Here is a 24,628-nt window from a genome sequence, read left to right as displayed (position 1 = left end):
GTGGGAAAACTGTCCAATAATCCAGCATCACTAAGACAAGGTAATGAGAAACGTATATTTTTGGAAAGGAGATGAAAGGAAACCGGTGGGTTGATACTGTTTTATTTTTTAATACTTAAATTAAAAAAATCCCAACTACCAACCAACTTGTGCAAAAACCCTGTGCTTTTAAATCTAATTTAAAGGTAATTAGGCTGGGTTGATGTGCCTGCAGTCAAGACTCCTATGTTGTAAAACCCGAATAATGCATTAGTGAGCATTAACAATACTATAAACCTCACAGTTTCCTCACAGTGCCTCAGCAGCAACGTGGCTGTGTTAATTGCTGGTCCCTTTTCCCTGCAATTAGGCTGTATCCACCTACCTCGTCTTATGTGTGATGAGGAGAGTGAGTTTTGTTCAATAATTGCTTGTATCTTTTTGGGCTAAACAAAGGGCTTTGCTTGAAGTCTTTGCTTTGTATTAAGTTAATTCCCAACACCCCCAGAAATTTAATTGCAGTATAAAGATAGCATTATACTCCATCTTTTTAATGCAAAATATTGTCACTGAAACAGTAGAGTTAAATATATCCAGGTGCATCAAGGAATGTATTAAAGGCTTTAGCTCAGTGTCTTGTTTCTGGTAGGAGAGAATTTTCAGTGTGGTACTTTAAAAGTAGACTGACTGTAGCAAAACTAGTTTTTCTCATAAGGCACTGTGTTATGACATCCTTAAAGGTAAAGGGAAAATATCTGCATATCTCTGAGAGTTCTTCTTCTTGTGTAAGAGAATGAACAACATACTTGCCTGCATGGGGCTTCAGAAATCTTGATTTTGATATGGGCTGCCTGCAATTTAAGATCTCCTGTAATTGTATTTCAAATGTTAAGATAACTGCTTCTTTATTTGCTCCTCATTCCCGATCTGTTGTTTTGGCCCTGTCCAGGGCAGTGAAAAGAGGAGGGGACATTTGACTAACTACCTGGCTCTCTTTTTGTGGTTTTTTTTCCCCTCCTCTCATTCCTCTTTTGAGTAACTTCACTGTAGTTTCAGATTTTTAAATGTAAAGCCTTTGTGTTTTTAAATGAGAGATGATTAATACAAAGTGGTAATTTAAAAATTTTCTTACATAAAATGTTAAAGATATAGCAGAAGTATATGCTATGTACTGCTAGGACACAAGATGACTTTGTTGCACTTCCTACTCAGTTGGAGTAGTTGCTCACCTCTTGAAACACTGAGAGTAACAGACCGTTCTGACCATGTGTTGAGCCCAATGAGTAGCTAACATGTGGTCTGTTGACCTGCTTTTAAAAGTCTAAAATATTGGTTAAAATATCCCAATCAAAGTTACCAAAAATTAAAAAAGAGTGTGTCTTCTTTTCTGGAGAAGAACACTCAGTGAGTTCTGATCATCCATGTGATAAAACCAATGTTTAGCCATGCACTTATTTGTTCAGGAAATACTACATGATTCAGCTTGATCCCCTTAGTAAAGCCACCGTAGAACCTGAAATCTTTGAGATATTTGTTCTGGCAGTCTTTTCTTAAATGAAAAAAAAAGCCATTTGTTCTTTTTCATAGTAGGGAGGCATGTAAAAGTAATCCAGTTAGGTGATAATGTAAAGCTTCAGAATTGTCATCAGATAGATGATGATAAACTAGATATTATAATAACTTAGAGTTCAGTTTTCTGAAATGTTCTTAATGTTTTGTTGCTAACAGGTCTGCAGGTGATAAGGAATCTACCATGAATGGGCAGCTGGACTTAAGTGGGAAGCTGATCATCAAAGCTCAGCTTGGGGAAGATATTAGGAGAATTCCTATTCATAATGAAGATATCACTTATGATGAATTGGTGCTAATGATGCAGAGAGTTTTTAGAGGAAAACTTCTGAGCAATGATGAAGTCACAATAAAATATAAAGATGAAGGTAAGGTTTAATTACTGCTGTTGAGGTTTAATTTACTACTGTTGCTGTGATACGGTTTATCTATGGATAGAAACTTTGACATTCACCTTTTAGAATTGTCCAATGTCACAGGCAAATGCAAGTGATTTCTTGTGATCGCTTTTTTGATCAGACAATAGAAGCTGTATTTCATTATCTCCTGTTATGTTCTCTTAACAGCATCTCCTTCATTTTTTCCTGAAATATTTCCTCAATTTTTTCTCTCTGAAAGTGCACTTTTTGCTGTTGCAAGAAGCTGAATGCAGGTTTCTCTTCTGTTCGTTCATGTAATCTTTTTTTTTTTGAGTTTTCAGTGGTTTTGAAGGTGTAAAGAGAATAAACATGTATGACCTAACACAAGTTCTTATAAGACAGAAAACTTGATCTATGTGGTAGTAATTCTTGATTGTTTTTCTCCATCAGTAAAGATTAGAAAGATAATTTTAACTTGAAATATGCATTAAAAGTTATCTTTCCTCTCTGGGAACATTTGAATCTGTTGCACATTGGTTGTTCCAAAGAAAATATTGATCATTAGTGTTAAAAGAAACATAACTTTAGGACTTCCACAGAATGAGGAGAGCCCTATTTGAGATGCATAGAGACTGAAAGTTGTGATTGGAGAGCTTTTCTTCCTTGAATGTCAATGAGGCATGGATAAGTTACTTAATTTGGGACAGAGGGATGGTGTTCATAAAATGAAACTTGGAATGAAGTGATAAAATCCAAATTCTCTTAAAGACTGATGATTATGCTGTTGCACTGTAAAAAGTGCCATATTACTGAAGCATTCAGGTTCATTTCCCTTAATAGCCCAGGGAAAGTTTAGTGCTGCCTGTGCTGCCTAAAATGTCAACTTTTTTTCAAATATCTAAGCAATAAAATTTCACTTTGAAGAACCCTGAGACAAGTTTTTGAAGTTCATGAAGTTTTTGAGATGCTGCTTATTAAAATTGTAAGTAGTGTAGGCCTTGGGTCTTGACCAATATTTTGGGTCTTGATCTCTAGTGAGAGGGAGCTCAGTGGATTTGTGGTGGTTTTGTTTTCAGTCTTACCACATTTTTTTTTCCTTTCTGAAATGAGAAAAGTGAAAGCAGACTGGATGCTTTTTCATTAGATTAAATCGAGTTACTTTGGTTTTTTTTGCATTCTTACATGTGCTTTAAGTATGGTCATCTGGTGTTTTTGGTGTATACTACTCTGTTTTATTCAAGATAAGGTAATGATGTATGATGAAGACAGTAATTACAGTTCCATTCTTTGGCCGTCTTTCACAGTCTAGAGACTTCCTGCTTTCACTTTTAGTTTTCTTTGTCTCAGAACTGTATTTGGTTTGCATGGCCAGGTTTTGGTAGTGGTGGGGGGCTACAGGAGAGGCCAAAGCCAGGCAGCTCCAGGACAGACATGACACTGGGCAAGGCTAAATCAGTCAGACATAGTGGTAATGCCTCTGTGGTAACATATTTAAAAGGGAAAAAAAAAAAAAAGGCACAGATGTAGGTTTGGCCAGAGAAGAGAGGAGCATGAATATGTAAGAGGAATAGCTCTGCAGACACCAAGGTCAGTGGAGAAGGCAGGCAGGAGGTGCTCCAGGCAGCAGAGCAGAGATTCCTATGCTGACCATGGTGAGGCAAAATGTGCCCCCACAGCTCATGGAGGTCCATGGAAGTGCAGTCTGTGGAGAAGCCTTACACCAAAGCAGCTGGATGTCTGAGAAAAGTCTGTGACATTGTGGGAGGCCTGTGCTGAAACGGGTTCCTGGCAGGACCCATGGAGAGAGGAGCTCATACTCAAGCAGGTTTTCCTGGTAGGACTTGTGACCCTGTGGGGGACCCATGCTGGAGCAGGCTGTTCTTGAAGGACTGCACTAAATGGAAAAGTGACCCACGTTGGGGTAGTTCTGGAAGAACTGTTGCCAATGGGATGCGCTCACACTGGAGAAGTTTATGGAGAATTCTCCCATGGAGAGAGCAGGGGAAGGACTCCTCTGCTTGAGCAGTGGAAGGCTGGAGCAGGGGAAGGACTCCTCTGCTTGAGCAGTGGTAGAAACCATAACCTTCATTCTCTGTGCCCCTGCACCACTGGGAGAGGAAGAGATTGAGCTGCAAAGGAAGAAGGGGTTGAAAGGAATTATCCTGCTCCGATTTTGATTGGTAATACATTCATTTATTTTTCCCAAGTTGAGCCTGTTTTGCTCATGAGGGTAATTGATTTGTAATCTCTCCCTGTTCTTATCTCATATCTTGTTCTTTCACTCTCTGTTCTCTGCCCTGGCCACTTGTGGAGGGGAGTGATGGAGTGGCTTTGGTGGGTACCTGGCATCCAGCCAGGGTTAACCCACCGCACAGCATGTACTACTATTCATTGTGATTTCAGTGTATGTTATGCTAACTGATCATCACTGCTGTAAACTGTATGGTAGCTGATCATCATTATTGTAAACAAATAAATGTTCTTGCTATCAGAGTTAGTTGCAAGTGATCAAGGAAAAGGTTAACAAGGCTTCAGTTTGCTTGTCATGTGAGAGCTATTATATCCTTAACTTCATTTCCACTAAGCTAAGATTCTTCTTTAAATCTATTTCAGTCACTAGATGCATTGGAATATATACATTTTAGCTATTCAGCTAAAAACTATTTAGCTAATAGTTTTCTATTTTGTTATTTATCCCTGCAGATCTGCAGGAATACTTGTCTGGATCTGTTATGAGGAGATTAAACTTAAACTGGTCTAACGATGTCCAGTACTTCCACAACCTCCATCTGGGTCTTCTCTGAATTCATATGCACAGTCTTTCAGTGTTCAAAGAATGTTTCATCTACCCCTTCATATTCCTACATTATGTTTAGGTTATGTGGTGCTTTTATTAATTACTAAAGAAAAGAAGCCTCAGGCTGAATGCTGCTTTGGAAAGTCAAATTTTATATTCATGCTTTCAAACTTCTGAGCTAATTAAATTGCTCTGCTCGATGTGAAACAATTTTCATGTCCTGTTTAAAGTTCTTGAACACACAAAACTCAATGTCAGCTAAAAAACCTCAACCCCCAAAAAAACCTGATGAGGACTGTCAGCAGTGAATTTGTATGAATCAAAGAGTAAAATTGCATCTTAAGCACACCATGTAACTGAGTTACACATGCTAAAAGGCCCTATAGAGCCAATAACAGGAACTTTACTTTTTTAAAGTTATGCTTGAATTTAAAACAGGGTCTAATGTGAGATTGGCCTTTTTGCTCTTGTTTTTCATTACCTTGTAATAGAATATTGTTTACTCATGCTGCATGTATTCAAGCTGCTGTGCTAGTCAGAATCTCTCAGCCTTTGGTAAATTTACTAGAGTGAAGGAAAAATACACTTTGATGTATTGTGGTTTTTTGATTGTGTAGGGTTTTATGTTTTGTTTTTGTTTTTTCAAAAATGGACTAAATAAGAAATACAAGTGTGGATAAGTCTAGTAGATAATGAAGCTTAGTAGATGAGGAAACAGCTGCGAGGGCGAAGGAATGAGTGAGATTTCTAATGCCAGAAGTTGAAATACCATCATGGTGATGCAGTATTAATGATGAAATACCTTGCAGCCCAGTGGTTAGTTTAAGGGAGTCACTATTTTATAGAAAGAAAAAAGTTAGAATTGTCATAGCAGGGAATGTGGTACATGGGAAATTGTAGAGAGGGAAAGTGGTGTCCTTTGTAAAACTGAGAAAGGTAAATTCCTAAAATAACAAGATTAGAAAGGAAAAGAAAGGAAAGTCTGTTTTATTTTTCAACCAAAAATAATTAACATGGTGTAATTCCATCTGTGTCATGGTAACAGGAATTAAGCTTCATTGGCATTCCTTAAGATGAAGAGGTTTTTTGCTATATCTAACATACTTAAATTGTCACACACTTCCATGGCTTGACATATACCTTATGAATCCTAGCCTATACTCTACTTGGATAATAAATTGATGGCTGTCAGTAGGAATCACAGAACTGACTTTGTGCATCTAACAAGATTCTGTACTTGGTACTTCTCAGCCTTTTTTTTCTGCTAACAATTTAAAATACAAAGTTTGTTCATTATTCTTAATGCCTTCAACCTAAAGGTTAAAGTAGGTGAGGGAGAATTAAGATGGAATGATCCTAGTTCTTTTGGGTGACGTTAATCCATGTAAGCCATGTGTATTGATGTGCATTTTCATTTCATGGTGCAGGATAGACTGTTTAGAACATGCATCTTTGTTCGGGTAGGAAATCTGAGTGTTGACTGGTATGACAGAAGAACATCAAAGGATGGTTTGCCAATGTTGTGGATTGCTAAGAGAAGTAATTACAATTTATAGTGTTACCATGATAATAAGGAATAGAACGGCTTTGTGTTAAGACACCGGTGGATTTTGGTATCAGCATTTAGGAAAGGTTACTGAAAAGCTGGAGAAAGTGTTGAGTTGGAGGGAGCACATACCTCATCACACCCCTCTTTACTGCCAAAGCAAAAAAAAAGATCTGTTTAACTTCGATAAAGTCTGATTGTCCAAGTGCTGTTACGGATCATCAGGGGCACTGATCCTCCTCTTCCTGGCACTGGCGAGGTGGCACCAGTGAGGCTGCATGTCTGTGCTCCCTTTTAATGTGTGTGCTCCAGGACAAAAAGAACTTGGAAAGGCTGCAGAGGGGTCCAGTAGGGTGTGGTGAGGACAGGGAGGGGCTTTGTGCAGGTGACCTTCAGGGAACATTGGAGGGAGCTGGGCTTATTCACTGTTCTGCTGAGGGCAGAGCCGGTGGAAAAGGAGTTGCAAAGACCATTGAATGTGAGCAATTTGCAGTAGCACCAGATGGCAGCAGCCAGAAATTGCAGTTCTAGAGGCTGAGCACGAGTTTTGGCTAGGAGGGCAGTGTGTCACTAGAACAGGCTGCCTGGTGGGGTTTGGAGCCCTTGTTTGTGGAGACTTTCCAATCTCTACTCAGAGAATCCATGGCTGATACTGCTATCAACAGATGTCTTTTGAGATTGTGAAAGTGAAAACAGGAACATAAAAAAAATCTTGGGAGGCAACAGTATTTCTTTCAGGAAAACTTGAAAATTATTTTATGTGCCATCACTTTATTAGTGTTTGTTACTTAATTTCCTTAGATAGCACCTTTTTTGAAGACTGACAGGCACTGTGAGGTGTCATTAATAGTAGTTACTTTAGAAAACCTTCCTTTGCAGAGGTGTTACTTGTAGTCAGGGATGATAAAATTAGAATGTGTAGTTTTTGAAATTCTGAGCTGTTTTTGACTTGATATCATGTGTTTTATTACTCTTCATACTGAAACTTATTTGAAAATTTTTACCTTAAAAATACAGTTTGCCCTTGTCACCAATGTGTAAGGAATTTACATACGCTCAGAATTTTTAGGCAGTAATCTGTAACAGAAAACATGTTCCCGTGTCTGTCCACAGAGGCCCCTTGCTACAGTGTTTTGTGAAGGAGCCGGGGCAGCCTGGAGTTGTCTTTGTTCTAAGCTGTGTAGCATTTATCTAAACACGGTTGCTTTTCAAGGTGAAACTTCACTAGATGGTGTTTCACCTCAGTTTTCAGTTATCAAACTGCTCAGGCAGGAAGCATTCCTGCAATCCCTTGTGCCAGTACATGTTTTCCTGATAATGTGCTCTCACTCTTTCCTTTGCAGTGCTTAGCTTGGGTTCATTTAAGCTATGAATAACCTATTGAACATGTTAAACACCAGAAAATCTGTCCTGCCGAAGACAATAGTCTTGTTTTAGTTGTGATTTTGTTGAGTAAGCAAAGATGCTAACGCAGCTTTCTTTGACTCAACTTAAAATTGTGAGAGACCAGACTTAATGGGAACTTGGTATCTCTTTTGAGGAAATATGATTAAAGGTGATCAGTGCTTTGTGCATAGCCGTTTGTATCTTAAGAATAAATGATCCCATCCAGTTCTAATATAGTTCCTGTGACAGATGGCAATGTGCAAATTCATTAGGATCCTCTGACATGTGACATGGAAGAAATCCATGACTAAGAGTTGTGACTTCGTGTAAAATTCCTGTTTGAGAGAAGTTTTTTTCTAACTATTTTGGCATCTTCGTGCCTTCATACTTATTTGTATGTTAAAGTTGAGAGAGATCTTTACTATTCACTTCTACACATGAACTTTGTTTGTCAGCAGGGGAATGGTAATAGTCTTGCAACTCATGTTCTGAATGTAACCTGAGGAAGTGTTCTAGAGATTTGAAATTTTATTTAGGTTTTTAAAAACTGAATTGGGTTTGGCTTGTGCCGTTTATCTGACTCTTGTCTGTTCATGAGCAGCATAGTTCTGGAGCCACTTTGGCATAGGCATTTCACTTTTAACTGGTCGCATCATTCTTCCTGGTGTTGGACTTCATGAATTCTTAGCTCTAATATTTCATCCTGTATGTAAACATAAAAGAATGATGAACTATATGGAACATCAAAGGGCTAATGTCAGAAGACTCCCTTTTGGAGCCATTCATGCTTCTGTTTTAACTTCTGTGCACAATTTCTCTGCACACTGGTTCTTGCACTAAAATAATAAAACATTTTTTCTAGTGACTTTACAATCAAATAGGAAGGTTATTTTTGAGTAATGAAGGAACGCTTCTGTCCTGATGTGAAGCTGAGTAGTCATAGGCTGTGATTTTAATGTAACTTCTTCTTGTTCTTTTCAGATGGAGATCTTATAACAATTTTTGATAGCTCAGATCTCTCCTTTGCAATTCAATGCAGTAGGATACTTAAGCTGACATTGTTTGGTAAGTATAGAAGATTGAATTTTTAAATTTATTTTAAATAATATTTATTAAAATTCAGGCAGTGGACTTCACTGAGAGGTACAAAATACTTCAATTTGTCAGAAGGTGAAGAAAATGAAATCAGTAAGTTGGTACTGCTGAGTTAATACATAATACCTATTTTCTCTTGGTGTTTTTCATGGCACTTTCAAACTTAATGGAAGCGGAAATTACTGCTTTTTACACTTGTTCGAAGTGTGAAAAGCATTAAAGTATTTGACATGTGTGCATATACATGTGATCAGTGGTTCTTTCTTCCTTAGTGCTCTTTTCCATGTTCTCTTCCACTCTAGCATTTGTGGGGTTTTCTTCACAGGTGCATGAGAATTTGAAGCTGACATTTATCTTGCAGTGGTACACTGCTCCAAACTATTGTTAGTTGCTTGGAGTTGAATATATGTTAACATTTATCCTTTAACCTTTGTGTAAAAGTTCTTTATTTTCAAACTACCATAAGTAACTTAGCATGTAGTTCCAAGCCTTTAACTTGGACACTGACCTTATTAATGAATTGCAGCAGTGTTGTGTGGACTGTGTTAGTTCTAAAGGGACAGCTTTCCAGAACCACTGCATCATTCAGGGCTATTTTAGGATATTCAGGGAAATGAGTAAACAATGCAGACACTTACTGTGGACTTTGCTTTGATACTGCAGCTTTTGCTGAATTGAGATTATATTAAAGGAACAGTAAGCTCTAGAATGAGTTCAGTCTGTGTGGACTAAACTTTGTCACTTTAAACTCAATAAAGGATGATGATGCTACAAGCGAGTAAAAGTTGGAATTTTTTTGGTCATCTTAAACTGGATGTTACTACAGTCTTAAATTTATCTATTTGCTGTTTTGCAGTGAATGGACAACCAAGACCCCTAGAATCTAACCAGGTGAAGTACCTGCGCCGAGAGCTGATAGAACTTCGCAATAAAGTCAATCGTTTACTGGACTGTTTAGAACCGCCAGCGGAACCAGGGCTTTCCACTAATCTGCCCGAGAGTGGTAGGCAGCCTGGCAAAGAGTTGTTTGCTTTGATTTGCAGAGTGGTGTGCTGTTTAACAAAGTGAAATGTGGATCATTCTTAATTGTTGCTTGATGGCCCAGAACTTAATTTTTAACGCTTTAGTTATTTCAGAGACAGAATTTTTGTTTGACGTGTCTGGAGTAAAACCCTGAACTAACTTAGGAATGAAACTCCAGAATCCATGGTTTTGTTGCAATGTACAAAAACACTGTAATTAACACCTGTGAACTCCAGCAATGTCTTGAGAGGGCTTTTAGCCAAATTCATAGTTTGTTATTGCTGAAGAGTTCTTGCTCACAGTTGAGTAGTCCCTCTGCTTACTTTGGGCTAGCTCTGGTGCTTATCTTGTGTTGCTAAGCAAGTTTGATTCACTAAACAGTGAGAAGTGAATTCAGCAAAAATTATATCCACTTTTTTTGCCAGGTTAGAAAATTGAATCCACACATTTTGCGCTCAGACCAGCATCAGAGCTGTCTCAGGGTAAGCAGCATGAGGGTGGAGGTAGGGGTGGGACAGGATTTTTGGGGGAGGGCAGAATGGGAAAGAAAGTCTTGTCATCACAGTTTCAAGGTATTGATCTAGCTTAGGGCAGTTGTACTGCAAATATTGTATCTCTGTGTGCTTAACTACAGAGTTTAGGTAAGCTGGACACAGAAAATAATTAGACAAAGTCATTAAGTAGAGTGCTCTGAGTAAAGAGGTGAACTGAGAACATCAGCCTGCCGTTTAGGAAATGTTGCTTTTGTATTTGCACTTTGAAATTTTACTGCTTTTGTTGCTTAAAAAATCCCAGCCCTGTTCCTACAATATATGCAATTAGTAATTTCAGTAGAATACCATGGATTCTGGTTACAAACTATTTGGAAGGAGGTTAGAGTGATGATCTAAGAGTGTAAACAAAACTAGCCAGTCTGTATCTATCGGTAGTTGTTTGCGTTTAAGAGAAAATGTCGCAGTGTTAGGTAAGGCATTTCTGATCAATTCAGCTACGTGTATAGTTGCACAGATCTCAACTTCACCTGTCAGCTTAGAAAAAATTAGTGGAGAAAGGTAGAGTACAAACCAGAAACTGCAGATGATAAAATGCCATAATAAATTTGAACTATCCTGTATGTTTTCCTAATTTTGAATTCTTTGTGGGCAATTTGTTTGAAGCGGGAACTTTGTGCCTTGAGCTTTTAGAACACATGATATATTATACTAATAGTCCACAGTGTTAGTGTATCTTTAAGTAACTGTGAAAGAAACCTAAGTTTTGTGATCCATCCCAGTTTCAGATACACCAGTTCACTTCACTGTTATCCTAACATGCACATTTGAACAGTTACATTTATAAAGCCCCCAGGTGTGCGATGTTGCGGTTGCTGTAGTGCAATGTGTGTGTGTGCGCTGGTGTTTCAGTTCTGGAGAGCTGGTAACTGGGCATTTTGCTTTGTAGATGCTGTAGATGGTAGGGACGAAAAGCCTGCTGCTGCTGACGCTAATGTTAAGCCATCCACTCAAGTTATAGCAGCGAGCATGTCTGCATTCGATCCGCTAAAGAACCAGGATGAAATCAGCAAGAATGTCATGTCAGCCTTTGGCTTGACAGATGATCAGGTGTCAGGTAAGGATGTGGCTGGTGAAAAGGAAAGCTAAACCTTTTCATAATCCATTGCTCCAGGTTTGATTTGTGACAAAGCATTTGTATGTTGGTTGTATTAAGCTGTGTTCTGTGTTCACTATGTCTTTTCAGAATTCTAAAACTCACTATGTTAAGGTGTTGTGTCTGTGTGCTAACTTTTGTATACAAAATATTGAAATACTGCTGTTGATTTTAGCATTGTGTTTTAGCTTGGAGTACAAAATGGCTTCATTTTTTAAAATTTGAATTACTTAAAGCTATTGTGTGGACTAACTTAATTGGTATCTGTCAGTGATAGTAGAACTCACTGCTCTGCTTTAAGGTTTGATCTTGCAGTTTGCGTTCTTGGCTTGTGCTTCTGCTTTTTGGGTCATTCAGAATGTGTTGTATGATCCCACCTTTTCTCTGTTTTATTTTAGAAGTAAATAGAATCAACTTTTTCACTTTTAACAGAAATGAATAACATACTTGTCTGAATTATATTTATTTTTGAAGAGCTGAAAGTCTGCTGGCCCTAGTAATAGAATGCTAAGCATATGAAAACTGATTATACTAAACTGAATGCTGTCAACTTGACACAGGATAACTGAAGCTAGAAAAGCAATGTAGAATGTGATAAGGAGTGTGATGCAGAACTTAGGGAAGTGATTTTGCACAGAACCTGTGTGGGCCTGGCAAGGTTTAATGGTTCATTGAAACATGAGACTGAAACTGCTGTTAGCTAACAGGATTTGCTGTGTACTTTTATCTCCAGAGCAAGTGAGTTTTATATGTTGTGTGAAGTAATGATACGGATGAGGAAACCAGTAGGAGCTAGAGGTCATTCCTCCAGTATGACTGCCATGGCAGAAGTGTGGAGTAAAAGGAACAGATCTGCACTGATTGTGACTGTGCAGTATCTAAAGTTGTACCCACAGACAGTGGTTAACTTCAATATGAAGTACAGGTCTGTGAACTAGGCCTGTTGTGTGATTTCTTCCTCCATGGCACATTTTGAGTATTGTCACAGCATGGTTCTTTCACAAACCAGATGGTACTTCAAAACTTGGAGTGGGCTATCTGAACAAGTAAGCAATAGCAAGTGAAGCACAACTGGCAGAAAGTTTGAGTTAATTTTTGAATGAGTGTTTTTTTCAGTGTCAGTTAATGTTTTGATCAGTGATATTTCAATATTTGTGTCTCCATAATTCTTCTGAGAGAGTGAAATTACTTGACCGTTCTTTGAATGTACAAAGAACTCCACAGGGGACCATTTAAGCAGGGTGTAAGAAATCCCATTTCTAAAGCAATCCTGCAATTATGTATATAAATGTGATTCAAGTAGTAGGCAGATGTAATTAACTTTCCCTTAATACAGTTAACATGAAAACACAGTTAGAGACTTGCTGGATGCATATTCATATTGTGTAAATGTAACTGTCTTAAAATTGCAGATGTATTAGCAGCAGTTCTAGTACTTGAGCTTAACTTAAAGCATGTGTATTTGAAAGTAGTGTCTCTTAGCATTCATACAGTTGGAACGAGCCAGATTTAAGCTCCCTTGTTTCTAACAAAATATTTTGCATTAAATTGTAGTATACTATATTTGTTCACATGTGTGTTTCAGAACATCTTACTAATGTAGAGAAAATCAGAATTCCCAGTTTCCATGCTGTCTTTGGGTGTCAGCTGGAATATTTTCAGAATTAGCAGAGCAGACAATTGCTTTTAGACTAATGCCTGCCATATCCTGTGTGGGAGTGTGATTTTAACACCTCTTTGGAGGTTTTCTGTTCTCGTGCTGCTTGACTATCAGTAAAACACTTTGTGGCCTGACCCATGTGTTTCACAGTAAGACACTAATCCATTTGGGTAGTTCCATGCAACCTTTTACCTTTCCTTCAGATAAGAAAAAGTAGGTAAGTGCATGTTGTGTCCAAACATGGGTGACTCCTCAGTGTGTGTGTATGCACAGTTAACACTTGAAACTGTTGAAAAAATATACTGTCATGAAGGGTTTTATCTCACAAATGAGTCAGGTTCCTCAGAAGAATGAAATCTGAGTGACCTAGAGATAAGTGGAAAATTCTGCCCCCTCTGCCTGCCCCGCCCCCCCCTCTCCACAGTATTTTCAAATGTAAGTTTAGGTGTGCAAATATACACTTAATTTTAGCTAGGATATGACACACGTGTAAATCTGATTTGGAAAAAAATGTTAAAAACAATGCAATGCAGGGATCTTGTATTAGAATTTTTTAATTCCAACTCTGTATGTGTTCATTTCACATACTGTATTTTGTTCTTGCTCCTCTAGGACCACCCAGTGCCCCTGCAGAGGAGCGATCAGGAACGCCGGACAGCATTGCTTCCTCCTCTTCTGCAGCCCATCCCCCTGGGGTTCAGGCACAGCAGCCACCCTACCCCAGCACACAGCCACAGACGGGGCAGGTGGAAGGTAAGCAGAGTGCTTTTTTACTGTCCAGGATGTGAAGGATGGTGTCTGATTCTGCCTTGAATTAGCAGACCCAAAGTGGATACCAAACTGCAAATCGATGTGTGCCCCTAGGCAGAACAGCTTTTGTCCTCGCAGCCCGTGCTGGTTCATACAGAAGCAGCAGGTGGAGCAGTGGCTCTATTTGAAAGGGCGAGTGGTGTAACACAAGAGAATTTTCATGGTACTGTTTTCTGCTTGCATCTGTGCTTGTGTCTTACACTTTGTGTTGTGTCGAGCTTTCACTCAACTAACAGTTTGTGGACTTGTCAACTATGTATTAAAACTGTTGTTTACTCACCATTTCTACCTAACAGACTGGAGCTAGTATTTCATTGCTTCCCTTTTGTGTATGGCTGTGCTAGTCAGGTTAAACCCTGTAACCATCTTAAATGCATGGTAGTTCCTTATAACTCCTGACAGCTCAGCTGTTTCTCCTTTAAAGTTAAGGTCTTAACTCTGGTATTCACATTTGTTTGCAATATGCCCTTAAAAATGTTATTTAACTTCTCAAAATTTACCTGTTCTGAGGTTTCCTACATTAGGGCATAATTTCTTCAGGTGCTATTTTCTAAGTGTGCTGAGCCTTCAGACCTTCACGCTTCTGGATTAAACTGTCTTTGAAATAAGCTGCTTTGTTGCTTCTTCCTCCATATGAAGAATAATATAAAATCGTTTTTGTGCTGGTATAGGCACAAGTGAGAGCCCCCTGATGCTTGCTTTACTGATGTAATGGCTCAGACAAGTGTGAGATGGTGATCACAGTATCCATAGTCAATTGGATTATCTTGCCTGAAGGGAATAAGTAATACTTTGATCGAGCACAGCATTTGAACAGCTGGTACTTATGTATAAAATTTAAGGAGGTATGAATACTGTTGGTTGAAGTGGAGTTTATTAAACACTTCTGATGCTTTCAGCCTTTTCTTGCTTATTGGTCAAGTGTTATAACATAGCAAGAGACATCTTTGTAGCTTAAAGATAGAACAGTTTGGTATTTATGTATAAAAGTTACTTCTTCAAAAAAGGGCTCCAGGTTTTTCTGTTGGCAGCCAGAAAACTTAATGTTCAGAAACCATATTCTCAGCTACTGAACTTGCATTTTATGAGTTTAATTTTTTTACTTTAGTTTAATGCAATAAGGTAAGAAGTTTTAAGTGTTGCTGTTAAACTGGAACTGAAACACAGAAGTGAAACACTTAAAAGCACTAGCAACGCTAACTTGGAATCCTGTATGGCTGCTAACACCAGGGAAGGGGAAAGGTATTTGTTTCAGTAAAACTCATCTTATTTGGGGAGAAGATGTTATCTAGGCTCATGTATCAGAGTAGATGTAGTGATTTTTCTAAACTTGGGTCAAGGAAAGTATAGTGCAACAGTACTAATTATAAAGGGTTTGATCTGTAGTTTTATGTATTTTTTATTATTACTACTGCAATCTTTTAAGTATTGATTATATTTTCTTCACTCTGTGGTTCAGTCTTTGGGAAGAGATCAGAAGTAACTTTTGTCCTTGTTCATTAGAAATTAGAAATACATTGGTTATGCTGTGTGTGGTATGTATGTGGTAAGCAGCAGTCTCTCGCCAAAGCTGGGTAATGTAAGTGCGATTATCAGTTTTATTCCAAAGTGTTCCAAAGTGTTTGAAGCCTTCTTTGAGGTTTACTGAGGTTTAATAGCACCTCAGTCCAGTGGTAATTTGGGGGCTTGTGCTGTCCCCACAGAGCCATAACCCAGCCAGAACTTTGGATAGGTTTTGACTGTTAGGTTTTCAACAGGATGGACTCATAGAAATGGCACTGCTGGTGAACAGCAGGTTCTGTTAGAAACTAGTTTTGGAACTAGTTTGAAACTATTAGTTCACTTTATAAAAAACGCAAAACTCCCCAAGCTTTTTCTCCCCCACACATTTTCCCAGTATTTTGAAGATATAAATAAACTAGTGATGCCAATCCTGTGTCATTCCGGTGTATCAGGGTTTATTTATTAATGGCTTTCTCTGCCAGTAAATGCTGTGATGATTGTGGTTGGGTATTAGGTTGTTACATGTGAATATCAACTCACCTCACTTCTGTGTGCTGATACTACTGAAGAGCTGCCTTCCTTAAGGAGTTTTCAGCATTCACTAATTTGAATTAAATCGATCCAGCAAAGATGTTCCAGTACAGTGCTGTGTCTTGTGCCCTCTGCTTTTCTATCACTAAATTCAGTCCTGAGCACACACAAGAAGCAATTATATACAGATGTGGATGCTTTTTTAGTCTTTGCTGAAATACATGTGAAATCTCAGTCTCATAAGTACTGAATGATCTTCTAGGGAAAATAAAGTTGTGTGAATATATGTAAATGGTCTATATTCTGAATCAGACTAAAAGTCTTATTCAGTGCATGGGAACAATGGTAAATGCGGGCAGACCTTTCACTGCTATAAGCACTGCTAAGTACAAAACCAGACATCAGTGCTGTAGCTTATCTAGTTTTCAGAATAAAAATCCAGGGAAAGAAAAGACTGTGTCCGAGAACACAGAGTAACCCTGCCAGTATTCAGGGCTGTAAATTAAGAATGTTTTCTTAAATGGCACTGGAACACCTCTCTTTTTCTCACTAACACCTCAGCCCTGGAGAAGACAGCAAACCTTCTCAGAAACCTTTGGTAAAACTCCATGCTGTTTCTTTGCTATCCCTTTACCTGGGATTTCCAGCAGGTGCCAGTGTGGTCTCTCCGTTAGCCTGTAGGGAACTATCCCAAGAGAAGCAGCCTACTGGTTATTCTCCCAGAACTTTCCCGTGTCAAATGAGCTTCAGAAAGAGAATTTTCTGAGTTTCTAGTTCTTAATTATCAAGCTATCAGGCTTCAATTCTCTTCAAGCCTTGTGTTTTGCACTCTCATCATCCCACAATAATTGCACACCAAATCATATTTTAAGTGACTGCATCAGTATAAAGTATTCTAAACACCTTACTATGAATATAAAATACTGTTACTTTCAGCTGCAAATAATACAGGCAAAAGAAGAAATAAGGAGTTATTTTAAATCAGTGTGGACAGGGGTCTGTCTGGGAGAACTTGGAGCAGAGTCAAGTTGCTTTTGTCTCTGTGCAGCTCCGAACATAGAGTTTACAGTCTATGTATACAGTCTGCTGATCTTTGCAGAATGAATATTAGTACAGTAACACTTCATAATAGTAAAGTTTCCATGTCTGCTTCAGTTCAGCTAAGATTTAGTTTTGGTAGATAATTGATTTTGTTCTTATGCTGTGACTTTCTAGATTGAAAAACAGGAGAAGCATTAAGCCTCAATAGGACCCATAGGTTGTGTAAACAAATATTCTGCCTGTTCTGGCCAAGAAGTTGAAAACAGTGAATGTAGGAAAAATAAGCATTGACTTGGACTACCAAACTTAAGGATATATGGTTTTATTTTTGCTTCAGGTGTATACTGCTGTGTCTCTTAAGAAAACTTGGCAATGCTAAGAGATGGATGTCTTATCTGGAAAATGTGGTCAGCATAAATAATGTACCACTTGCTTACAGTACTTGGTTGCAGAAATGGTCTTAAAAAGCTAATCTAAACGGACAATCTGAGGACGTTTAACTTTTGAAGTACTTTAATTTACAGTGTTAAGTTCTAGAGCAGTTATGAAGATGTTTAAAGATTCCTGGTCTGTTACCCACCAGAGTAGTGCTAACTAAGGTGCATAAATTCTGGCAGCCTCTGAAAATGTGCAATAGTAAGCCTCACATAACTCTTTAGATAAACTTCATTTAGTCAGAACAGCATGTTTCAGAAACTAAAAGCTGTACTTTGATGTCATTGGGTTTGTTTCTGTGATGTTGAACTGTCAGGGTATCATTCACTGTAATGCACCAGGGTACTGGGCTTCAATGAAATGCATTTTTAATCCCTAGGTCAGATGTATCAGCAGTACCAGCAGCCTGGTTACCCTGCTCAGCAGCCACAGGCTCAGCCCCAGCAGCAGTACGGCGTGCAGTACCCAGGTAAGCAGCTCTGCAACAGCAGCTCAGCTGCAGGACCTTTCCTGCAGTGCCTGACCCTGTCAAACTTCAGTTCCTGACCCTGTTGGGCAGGTCAGGGTGCTCAGCTGCCCAGATACCTGTGTTCCTTATGGGAATTGGCACAATTCAGAAATTGCCAGGAAGAGAGCGCTGTAGCTGTTTATGTTGTTAATATGTAGTCAAAGTTCAGTCCTACTTGATTGTGATGAAAGGCAGACCTCATTACTAATCAGCAGAATGCCTTGTTAGAAAGGCAGGCAAAATGAATCACCTGAAGGGTGAGCAGCCTTCAGGATTATATTCTGCAGTCATGGGATTCTAGCAAGTAAGTGACTAAACATCCCAATTTAGCTTCCTTGAATATCAAAGGTGTCTAAAGATGGCCCCTATTTCTTGCATCTAGAATGATTTCCGTGTCCAAAATTTACTGGTGTAAACACTGTAGTTGTCATTCAGTAAATCCTTGGCTAATAGACATACTGTAAATCCCAGAGACACTTCATAGTTTTTCTTTGTTAGTTAGTTAATTAGTTCTTGACAGTTTTTATTTTTTAGTTTTTGATTTTGCTGATACCTTAAGTAAAGGTGCCAGTAGACTTTCAGCAGAAGAATATTTTAGTGCACTAGAGGTTTATGTACAGTATGTGCAGTGAAATACGAAAAGCTGGCTTTGGTGTATACCCAAAATAAATGACCGCAGAACTTTCAGTTCCTTTGGGAGCAGCTGGCATCTAGGAATGCATAGTATATGCTAGGAATGATAATCCAGATGAGGTTTAGGGATGAACCTGTAAGAGGAGATTCTGTAACAAATTGCATTTTTCTTAATAATTTTAGAAAATTATAACAAAGCATTTATCATTCCTTGTTTTAAAAAATCCTCCCTAAACTAAACAAAATACTTCCCATTAAGTGACTCAGAGCCAGTGTGACCTTTTCTTGGTGCACATTGGGAGTGCATCACTTTATATAGATGAGAAGATTTGCAGAGCTCACGAAGAAATTCCATGCTTAGCTTGGATAAAAACCCTAGAATACTTGGACTAAAGGTTTGTGCCTCAGACCTTGTTCCTGTGCACTGTGAGAGCTCGTTGGTTTGAGTGTCTTAATGGTATCTTGTTCTCTGCAGACTTCTCCCCCCCACATGTGTAATTAGAATACAGAGACACATGTACTGAGGTATAATTTCAGAAGCAGCAAGCCTGTTGGAAGTAGAAGAGTCTGTCTGACACTCTAGGCTTAAAACCTGAGTGGGGAAACAAAGGAATTCCAATCTGCTTTCCAGACATATCCTACCATCATCTAATCCATTATATTACTGGTCTTCCTGTGAAAGCTGTAGTGCAATGTGAGTTTTGCTTTCCAACATCATTGTTAAGTATGAATGAAATGCCACCAGAAGCTTACTGGGGCAGCTCTATTTGTCATAACTTAGTTCACAAATAATGTTAAGAAACAAACTCTGTTTTGAGGATCTATTGACAGAAACCTTTGGAGATGTTGAGTCATAGGATCTTGTTGTTTGTGTTGCTTTAGTTCTCATGAGTATTGTCTCCTTTCAAACCCATGTCTCCCCAAGAGCAGGATACCTTCCCATTCTTGTAGATCTACTAGGCAACAGTGGCTATTTATACATGGGTGTAAAAATGGACCCTTCAGAGGTTTGTCTCATGAGTAAATTTTGATCCCAGTTTCAAGGTGAGTTTACTGCAGTGCATTCTTACCCTTACTCTTTCCATTTAGGGCTGTGCACTTTTAATAATTTGTGTGTCTGGTGTTTAATGCTGACAGGATTCCAGTCACTGGAGAGGTTTCATTGCAAGTAGCTGCAGGTGTGTTTCATGATGGATAAAAGTAGCTATTTCTTCACGAAGGGACTTTGTTCCATTTTAAAATTTCTGAGAGGAGAAATTCCCTTTGGAAGCTAGTGTTATACAGAAAAATCAAATCTGGGACATGTGTAAATGGAAGTTTTGTGCTAAAGTGTTCTGTTCTACATAACCTTTTCATACTTAATGCTAAAGAACTGAAAACACCTATGATTTCACCAGTGATTTTTTAAAATACAAAACCCTGAGAGTATTGTCAAGACAGTTTAATTTGGAGGTTTTATTTGGGAAAAGGATTGAATTTTGCCTAATTTGCCAATGAAGACTATTTTTTTGTGTGATATTAAGGAAAAGACTACTTGCCTTTTTTTTTTTTTCATTTCTTGTCAGTCACAGGAAAACTGTTTTATAGTAACTGTTGTCAGTGTGCTGTGCTGCCACGGTGTGCACCAAAACCCCGCCCGTGCGCTTATGTGAAAGGCAGGAAAACTCGCAGTTCACGCTTGGTTTGCCTTTTCTGTGCTTCCTGCATCGTTTTGCGTTTGTCACTGTGAGCATTAGGAGCAAAAGGTTTTTCTGCAGGCACCCACGGTTCCTTAGTGTCTCTCACCCCACCTTGCTCTCTGCCTTTCCAGCAGGCTACAGCCAGCAGCAGCCCCCGTCGCAGCAAGCCCAGCAGTTCCCGGCCTACAGCCAGGCGGCTGCCCCGACCCCGGCCGCCGCCTTCCCGGGGCAGGCGCAGCAGCTGCCGGCGCAGCAGCCGCCGCAGTATCCGGCGGGCAGCTTCCCCCCGCAGCCCTACACCACGCAGGCCTCCCAGCCCGCCGCCTACAGCGGTTCCCAGGCGGCCCCGGGCACCTTCCAGCCGCGCCCCGGCTTCACCCCCCCGCCCGGCAGCACCATGACCCCCCCGCCCAGCGGGCCCAACCCCTACGCCCGCAGCCGTCCCCCTTTCGGGCCGCAGGGATACACCCAGCCCGGGCCCGGCTACCGCTAAGGAGGTGCCCCTGAAGACAGCGACTGACACGTGCGATTCCATCCCGACAGACTCCAGACTTTTAAATTGAGATTCCAGAACTGTAATGAGGCAAAACTATAGCTGTTGATTAAGTTCTGCTGGGGGGAGGGAAATGACCAAATTTTTCCTGCTTTAAATTGTATTTGCTTCTTAGTTTAATTTGGGGCTGGGTGGTTTTTGGAAAACACTACTTAAATGTCTGTAAATTGATTGACATTCTAGCTTGCCTTGTCTGAAGGATATGAAGATACTAGTTGGAAGTTTAGCCCACTTATCAGGCTTGTTTTTACTAATACCATGATATACTAAATTAGATTAATTCTGGAAGTCAAACTAGATATGATGTATTATAAATTGTAATGTTCACATGAAAAAACTAATAAAAGCCCCTGAATCTATTAAATGCCTGATCTTGATTTTAGAAGTTAGGTAACAACACTGAAGAAGACAACTGTGCTAAGACCAGTGTGCATGCTGGGTGTGAAGACTTTGTGGTGAAGAGCAGAGGTGCTGGGGTTTGGAGGAGAAGGAGCACATTTCTGGGTGTGTAAATGGAGCGGTGCTGGGACTGCAGGTCGTTTTCACAGCAGGGGGTGGTTTTGTGCTGTCTGCTGTCATTAGTTGTCAAGTGACTCTTTAACTAAATCGTTAGGAACTAATCCTAAACCTTAAAGCCTCTTACCAATTTTGCTTTAACAAGGTGTGGGAGAGAATTCATTTATTACTTGAAATGTTAAACCAAAAGTGTCTCTTTAAAAAAGAACTCTTTAAAAAACCGCAACTTTCCACAGGTTCTTTGCCACTCAGAAGAACTTGGGAGTGCAATCCTAGTGACTGAATTTTGAGCCAAGAAAAAGCAGATCAAGGGCTGTAATGAAGTCAATATACCACATTACAGCAGAGGGCAAAACATTCTCCCAGTTAGTATTTTCCATTTTGCAGATTCTAGGAATATGTAAAACTAAGTGGGGAATAAAAAAATAAGATGGAGCAAGCTGCTTGAGCTCTCCTAAAGACAAATTAGGAAGTTGAGTGAAAATATTCCTACCTTCAGCATCCTTAAATAGTGCTGTGCCCACAGCTACTCAGTAAGCTGTGGCTGTACCATTTCTGCTCTCAGACCTAACACACCCCATGTTCATCACACTATTTAACAGGGGCTTGCAGCAAGCAGTTTGTTCTGAATAATAGCTTTTACCACAGCCTTGTTTTCATGTAAAACACTTGAAAAAACACTTGATTAAAAAATATTTTATTAGGAGTACAGTGTACCTGCAATGTACTTTATAAGGTATTTTCTATAAATGACTACTATATAGATCTGGTAGTTCTTGTTCATATTTCTTCAATACATTAGTAATGTAATGAATACCACCTTTAAAAAAACCTACATCTCTTTATTTAGTTCATAAATGTTCAAGCAGTACAACAAGTAGCTTTGGGAGAGGTTTTAATCAAAATAACTGTAAAGCAGTTTTAAAGTTCAGTTATCAGTATTTCCCCTTTGCCCCCAATGAAAACGGTTTTAAACCAGAATTTTTCTTTTTAAATAAAATAAACCTGATCATGCTGTTATAATTAGTTTATTCTTTTTCCTCTTTCAATTGTCTTTCCAAATCCTCTTTCACGGTACATACATTTGGCTTTTGAACCAGTAAGTGTCATGTTCTGAAAACTACATTTTCATGAAAAACCCCAGCCGTGGAGGCCAGCTTTGTTTTTTCATTCCATGTACATAGGTACCTGTCCACTTCAATTAGAGAACACCAACCCTCCCTGCTAGCCACTGCCAGGCTCATGGGCAGCAGCTCTGACTCCATAGTGACAGGCTGAACATGGCTTTGGGGCTGAAACAATTGAAAACAAACATGGAAGAAAACCCCACTGAACTTGATCATTTAAAGCTGCACATGCAGCAACCTACTTCAGCATTTTGGCAGGAGCATAAACTGTACATGTAAGGAGAAAGTGCTTCAAGTTTACTGGCTGCAGGATATTAAAAATTATAGGATCTTTTCTATAATTTATGACTGGGAGATGTTACAGATGAATTAGGATGGGTAGCTTATGGCACTTGCATTACAGGACCAGTGTATATTTAAAACTAATGCACATTGCATTCCATGACCAACTCTGGCATATCTGTGCCTTAAACATTTATTACAACATCGTGATAAATAATGTACACACTGTATCTTTTAAAATACCATATAAACCATACCTCAAGAATAGGGAGCCAGCTTCCCTATACATTATCCTACAACATGTCCCTAGCCTGTATTTTTTTTTTTAATTAAAAACAAATTGGTAACACTGAATAACTACAGTAAGCAGCCTACACTATTACACAATGAATGCAAGTATTGGCATTAGACTGGTATAAGCCTTGCACGTCGGCCAACACCGCAGTGCCGGGCGCACCGTAAGTGTTGCCTTCCTGCAGCCTGCGCTGGGCAGTTGGGCCTTTGCACCCTCTTCGTGTGGCATCTACCACTTGCCAGGTATCGACGTGCCACACTCGTACCAGCGCACATAGTTAATCTGAGTCTCCCCGCCTATCTTCCCAAATTTGACAGGCTCCTGACGAACTGCCCTGAAAAATCCTGGAACAGAGAACAGAGTTTTGTTTGCATGAAGCTCTCAGGACAGTACCATGGTTTGGTTCCCTGAGAAGTCTGTAACTAACAATTCAGTGAGTGGCTGAAATAGTCACCAAGCCGTTAACCCACCTGCCACAAGCAGAGCTGTTTGCTGCCTCTACATCCACTAGCACTCTGCAATTTGCCAACCCAGCTCAAAGCTAAAATGCTTGGGATGGCAGTGCAGAGGTGAAGCCTGCCTTCCCTGGATATCCCAGCACCCTGCCATGGGTGGGGCTGGTTGGGTACAGCCTGTGCCCCCTCCATCCCCTCTCTGACCATGCTGGGCTCTCAGAAAAGGAGGCTGCTCTGCGTTGCAAAGTGACAGTGACAAATGGTCCCCACTGTGCAGACTTGACACTGCAGTGAACCTCAATAAAACTGGCCACTGGGGAAAGTTCACAGTATCTCTCCATCCAAATCATCCTCCTGCTTTCATTCTGTTGCATTTGACAAGACACTTGCTTCCCATTCGAACAATTAACATTAGATTACAAATTAAAGTGAGGAATTGGGGCTCCGTCCAACCTGACCATAAGGAATGTATGTGTGGTGGGAGCAGGCACATGGACACACACACACACAAAATACTGTTCTGCAGCTGAGAGACAGCATCAGCCGTGGTTCTCTGACAGCACTTCAGGTCAAATATGTGTAATTAATTCAGAAGTCAACCTGCTGCAGCTAGAACAATTGGTCTGTTGGTCTGTTCTTTCCTCTGTTCAGTTCATGTGCTAGAAATACGAGCTACTGAAAAGGTGAAGTCTTTTGTTTGCTTGTTTTGTTGTTTATTTTGGCCTAAAAATGATCGTAGCTCATGAATTCACTCAAATCCAGTTGCCAAAATCAAACTGGTTATAAGTGTCTTTTTAAACTAAGGTAGCAAGGTTGTTAGGTAAAAGTTTTTTAAAATATTCAAAAATTTTTAAAAGTGTGAATCTGGTACAACTGAGAAGTCTGCTGGCCTGGCAATGCAAATTGGATACTGACCATCTCTTAAGCAAAATATCTTTGCAAATGGGCAGCACTGACTGGGAAGGGAAAAGCAAAAAACCTCTTTAGAAGAAACTCACAAAACACATAAACAAACACCCTTCAGACCGTTCAATTACTTTGTTTTTTGGAAAAACTTGTGAAAGACTTAGGAACTTCACATTCATCTCCCACACCTACCTCAATGCGTATCTGGACTCATGTGGGGTGTTTTGTAAATGAAGCACAGGAAGGTTTGGTCAACATGCTGATATTGTACTGAAAACTGTTTTGCTGCTTTT

The 24,628-nt window shown here is 39.5% G+C and overlaps 2 protein-coding genes across 55 annotated transcripts in view; one reads left to right on the top strand and one right to left on the bottom strand.

The window, feature by feature from the left end:
* Nucleotides 1-1,679: 1,679 nt before the first annotated feature.
* Nucleotides 1,680-22,559, top strand: TFG (trafficking from ER to golgi regulator). Of its 5 annotated transcripts, none has more exons than XM_068180957.1 (7): nucleotides 1,682-1,916; nucleotides 8,618-8,701; nucleotides 9,588-9,734; nucleotides 11,195-11,362; nucleotides 13,674-13,814; nucleotides 17,761-17,850; nucleotides 20,336-22,559. In XM_068180957.1, the coding sequence occupies exons 1-7, from the start codon at nucleotides 1,733-1,735 to the stop codon at nucleotides 20,692-20,694; spliced, it is 1,173 nt and encodes a 390-aa protein (XP_068037058.1). In that variant the 5' UTR covers nucleotides 1,682-1,732; the 3' UTR covers nucleotides 20,695-22,559. The 5 variants fall into 5 exon arrangements, with proteins under 5 accessions (XP_068037062.1, XP_068037060.1, XP_068037058.1 ...); XM_068180956.1 differs by having other exon boundaries at nucleotides 20,333-22,559; XM_068180961.1 differs by lacking the exon at nucleotides 11,195-11,362 and having other exon boundaries at nucleotides 1,680-1,916.
* ABI3BP (ABI family member 3 binding protein) overlaps nucleotides 21,952-24,628 on the bottom strand; it is a 125,620-nt gene continuing 122,943 nt past the window's right edge. For all 50 annotated transcript variants that reach the window (XM_068180918.1, XM_068180905.1, XM_068180903.1 and 47 more), the window contains one exon: nucleotides 21,952-23,318. In XM_068180918.1, the coding sequence (XP_068037019.1) occupies nucleotides 23,203-23,318 (116 nt within the window). In that variant the 3' untranslated portion in view covers nucleotides 21,952-23,202. The remainder of the gene's footprint in view (nucleotides 23,319-24,628) is intronic.

Source organism: Anomalospiza imberbis, chromosome 2 (genome assembly GCF_031753505.1).
Source record: "Anomalospiza imberbis isolate Cuckoo-Finch-1a 21T00152 chromosome 2, ASM3175350v1, whole genome shotgun sequence".
Lineage (NCBI taxonomy): Eukaryota > Metazoa > Chordata > Aves > Passeriformes > Viduidae > Anomalospiza > Anomalospiza imberbis.
The sequence above is the reverse complement of the archived record's forward strand: the minus strand, read 5'-3'. Positions and strand labels throughout refer to the sequence as shown.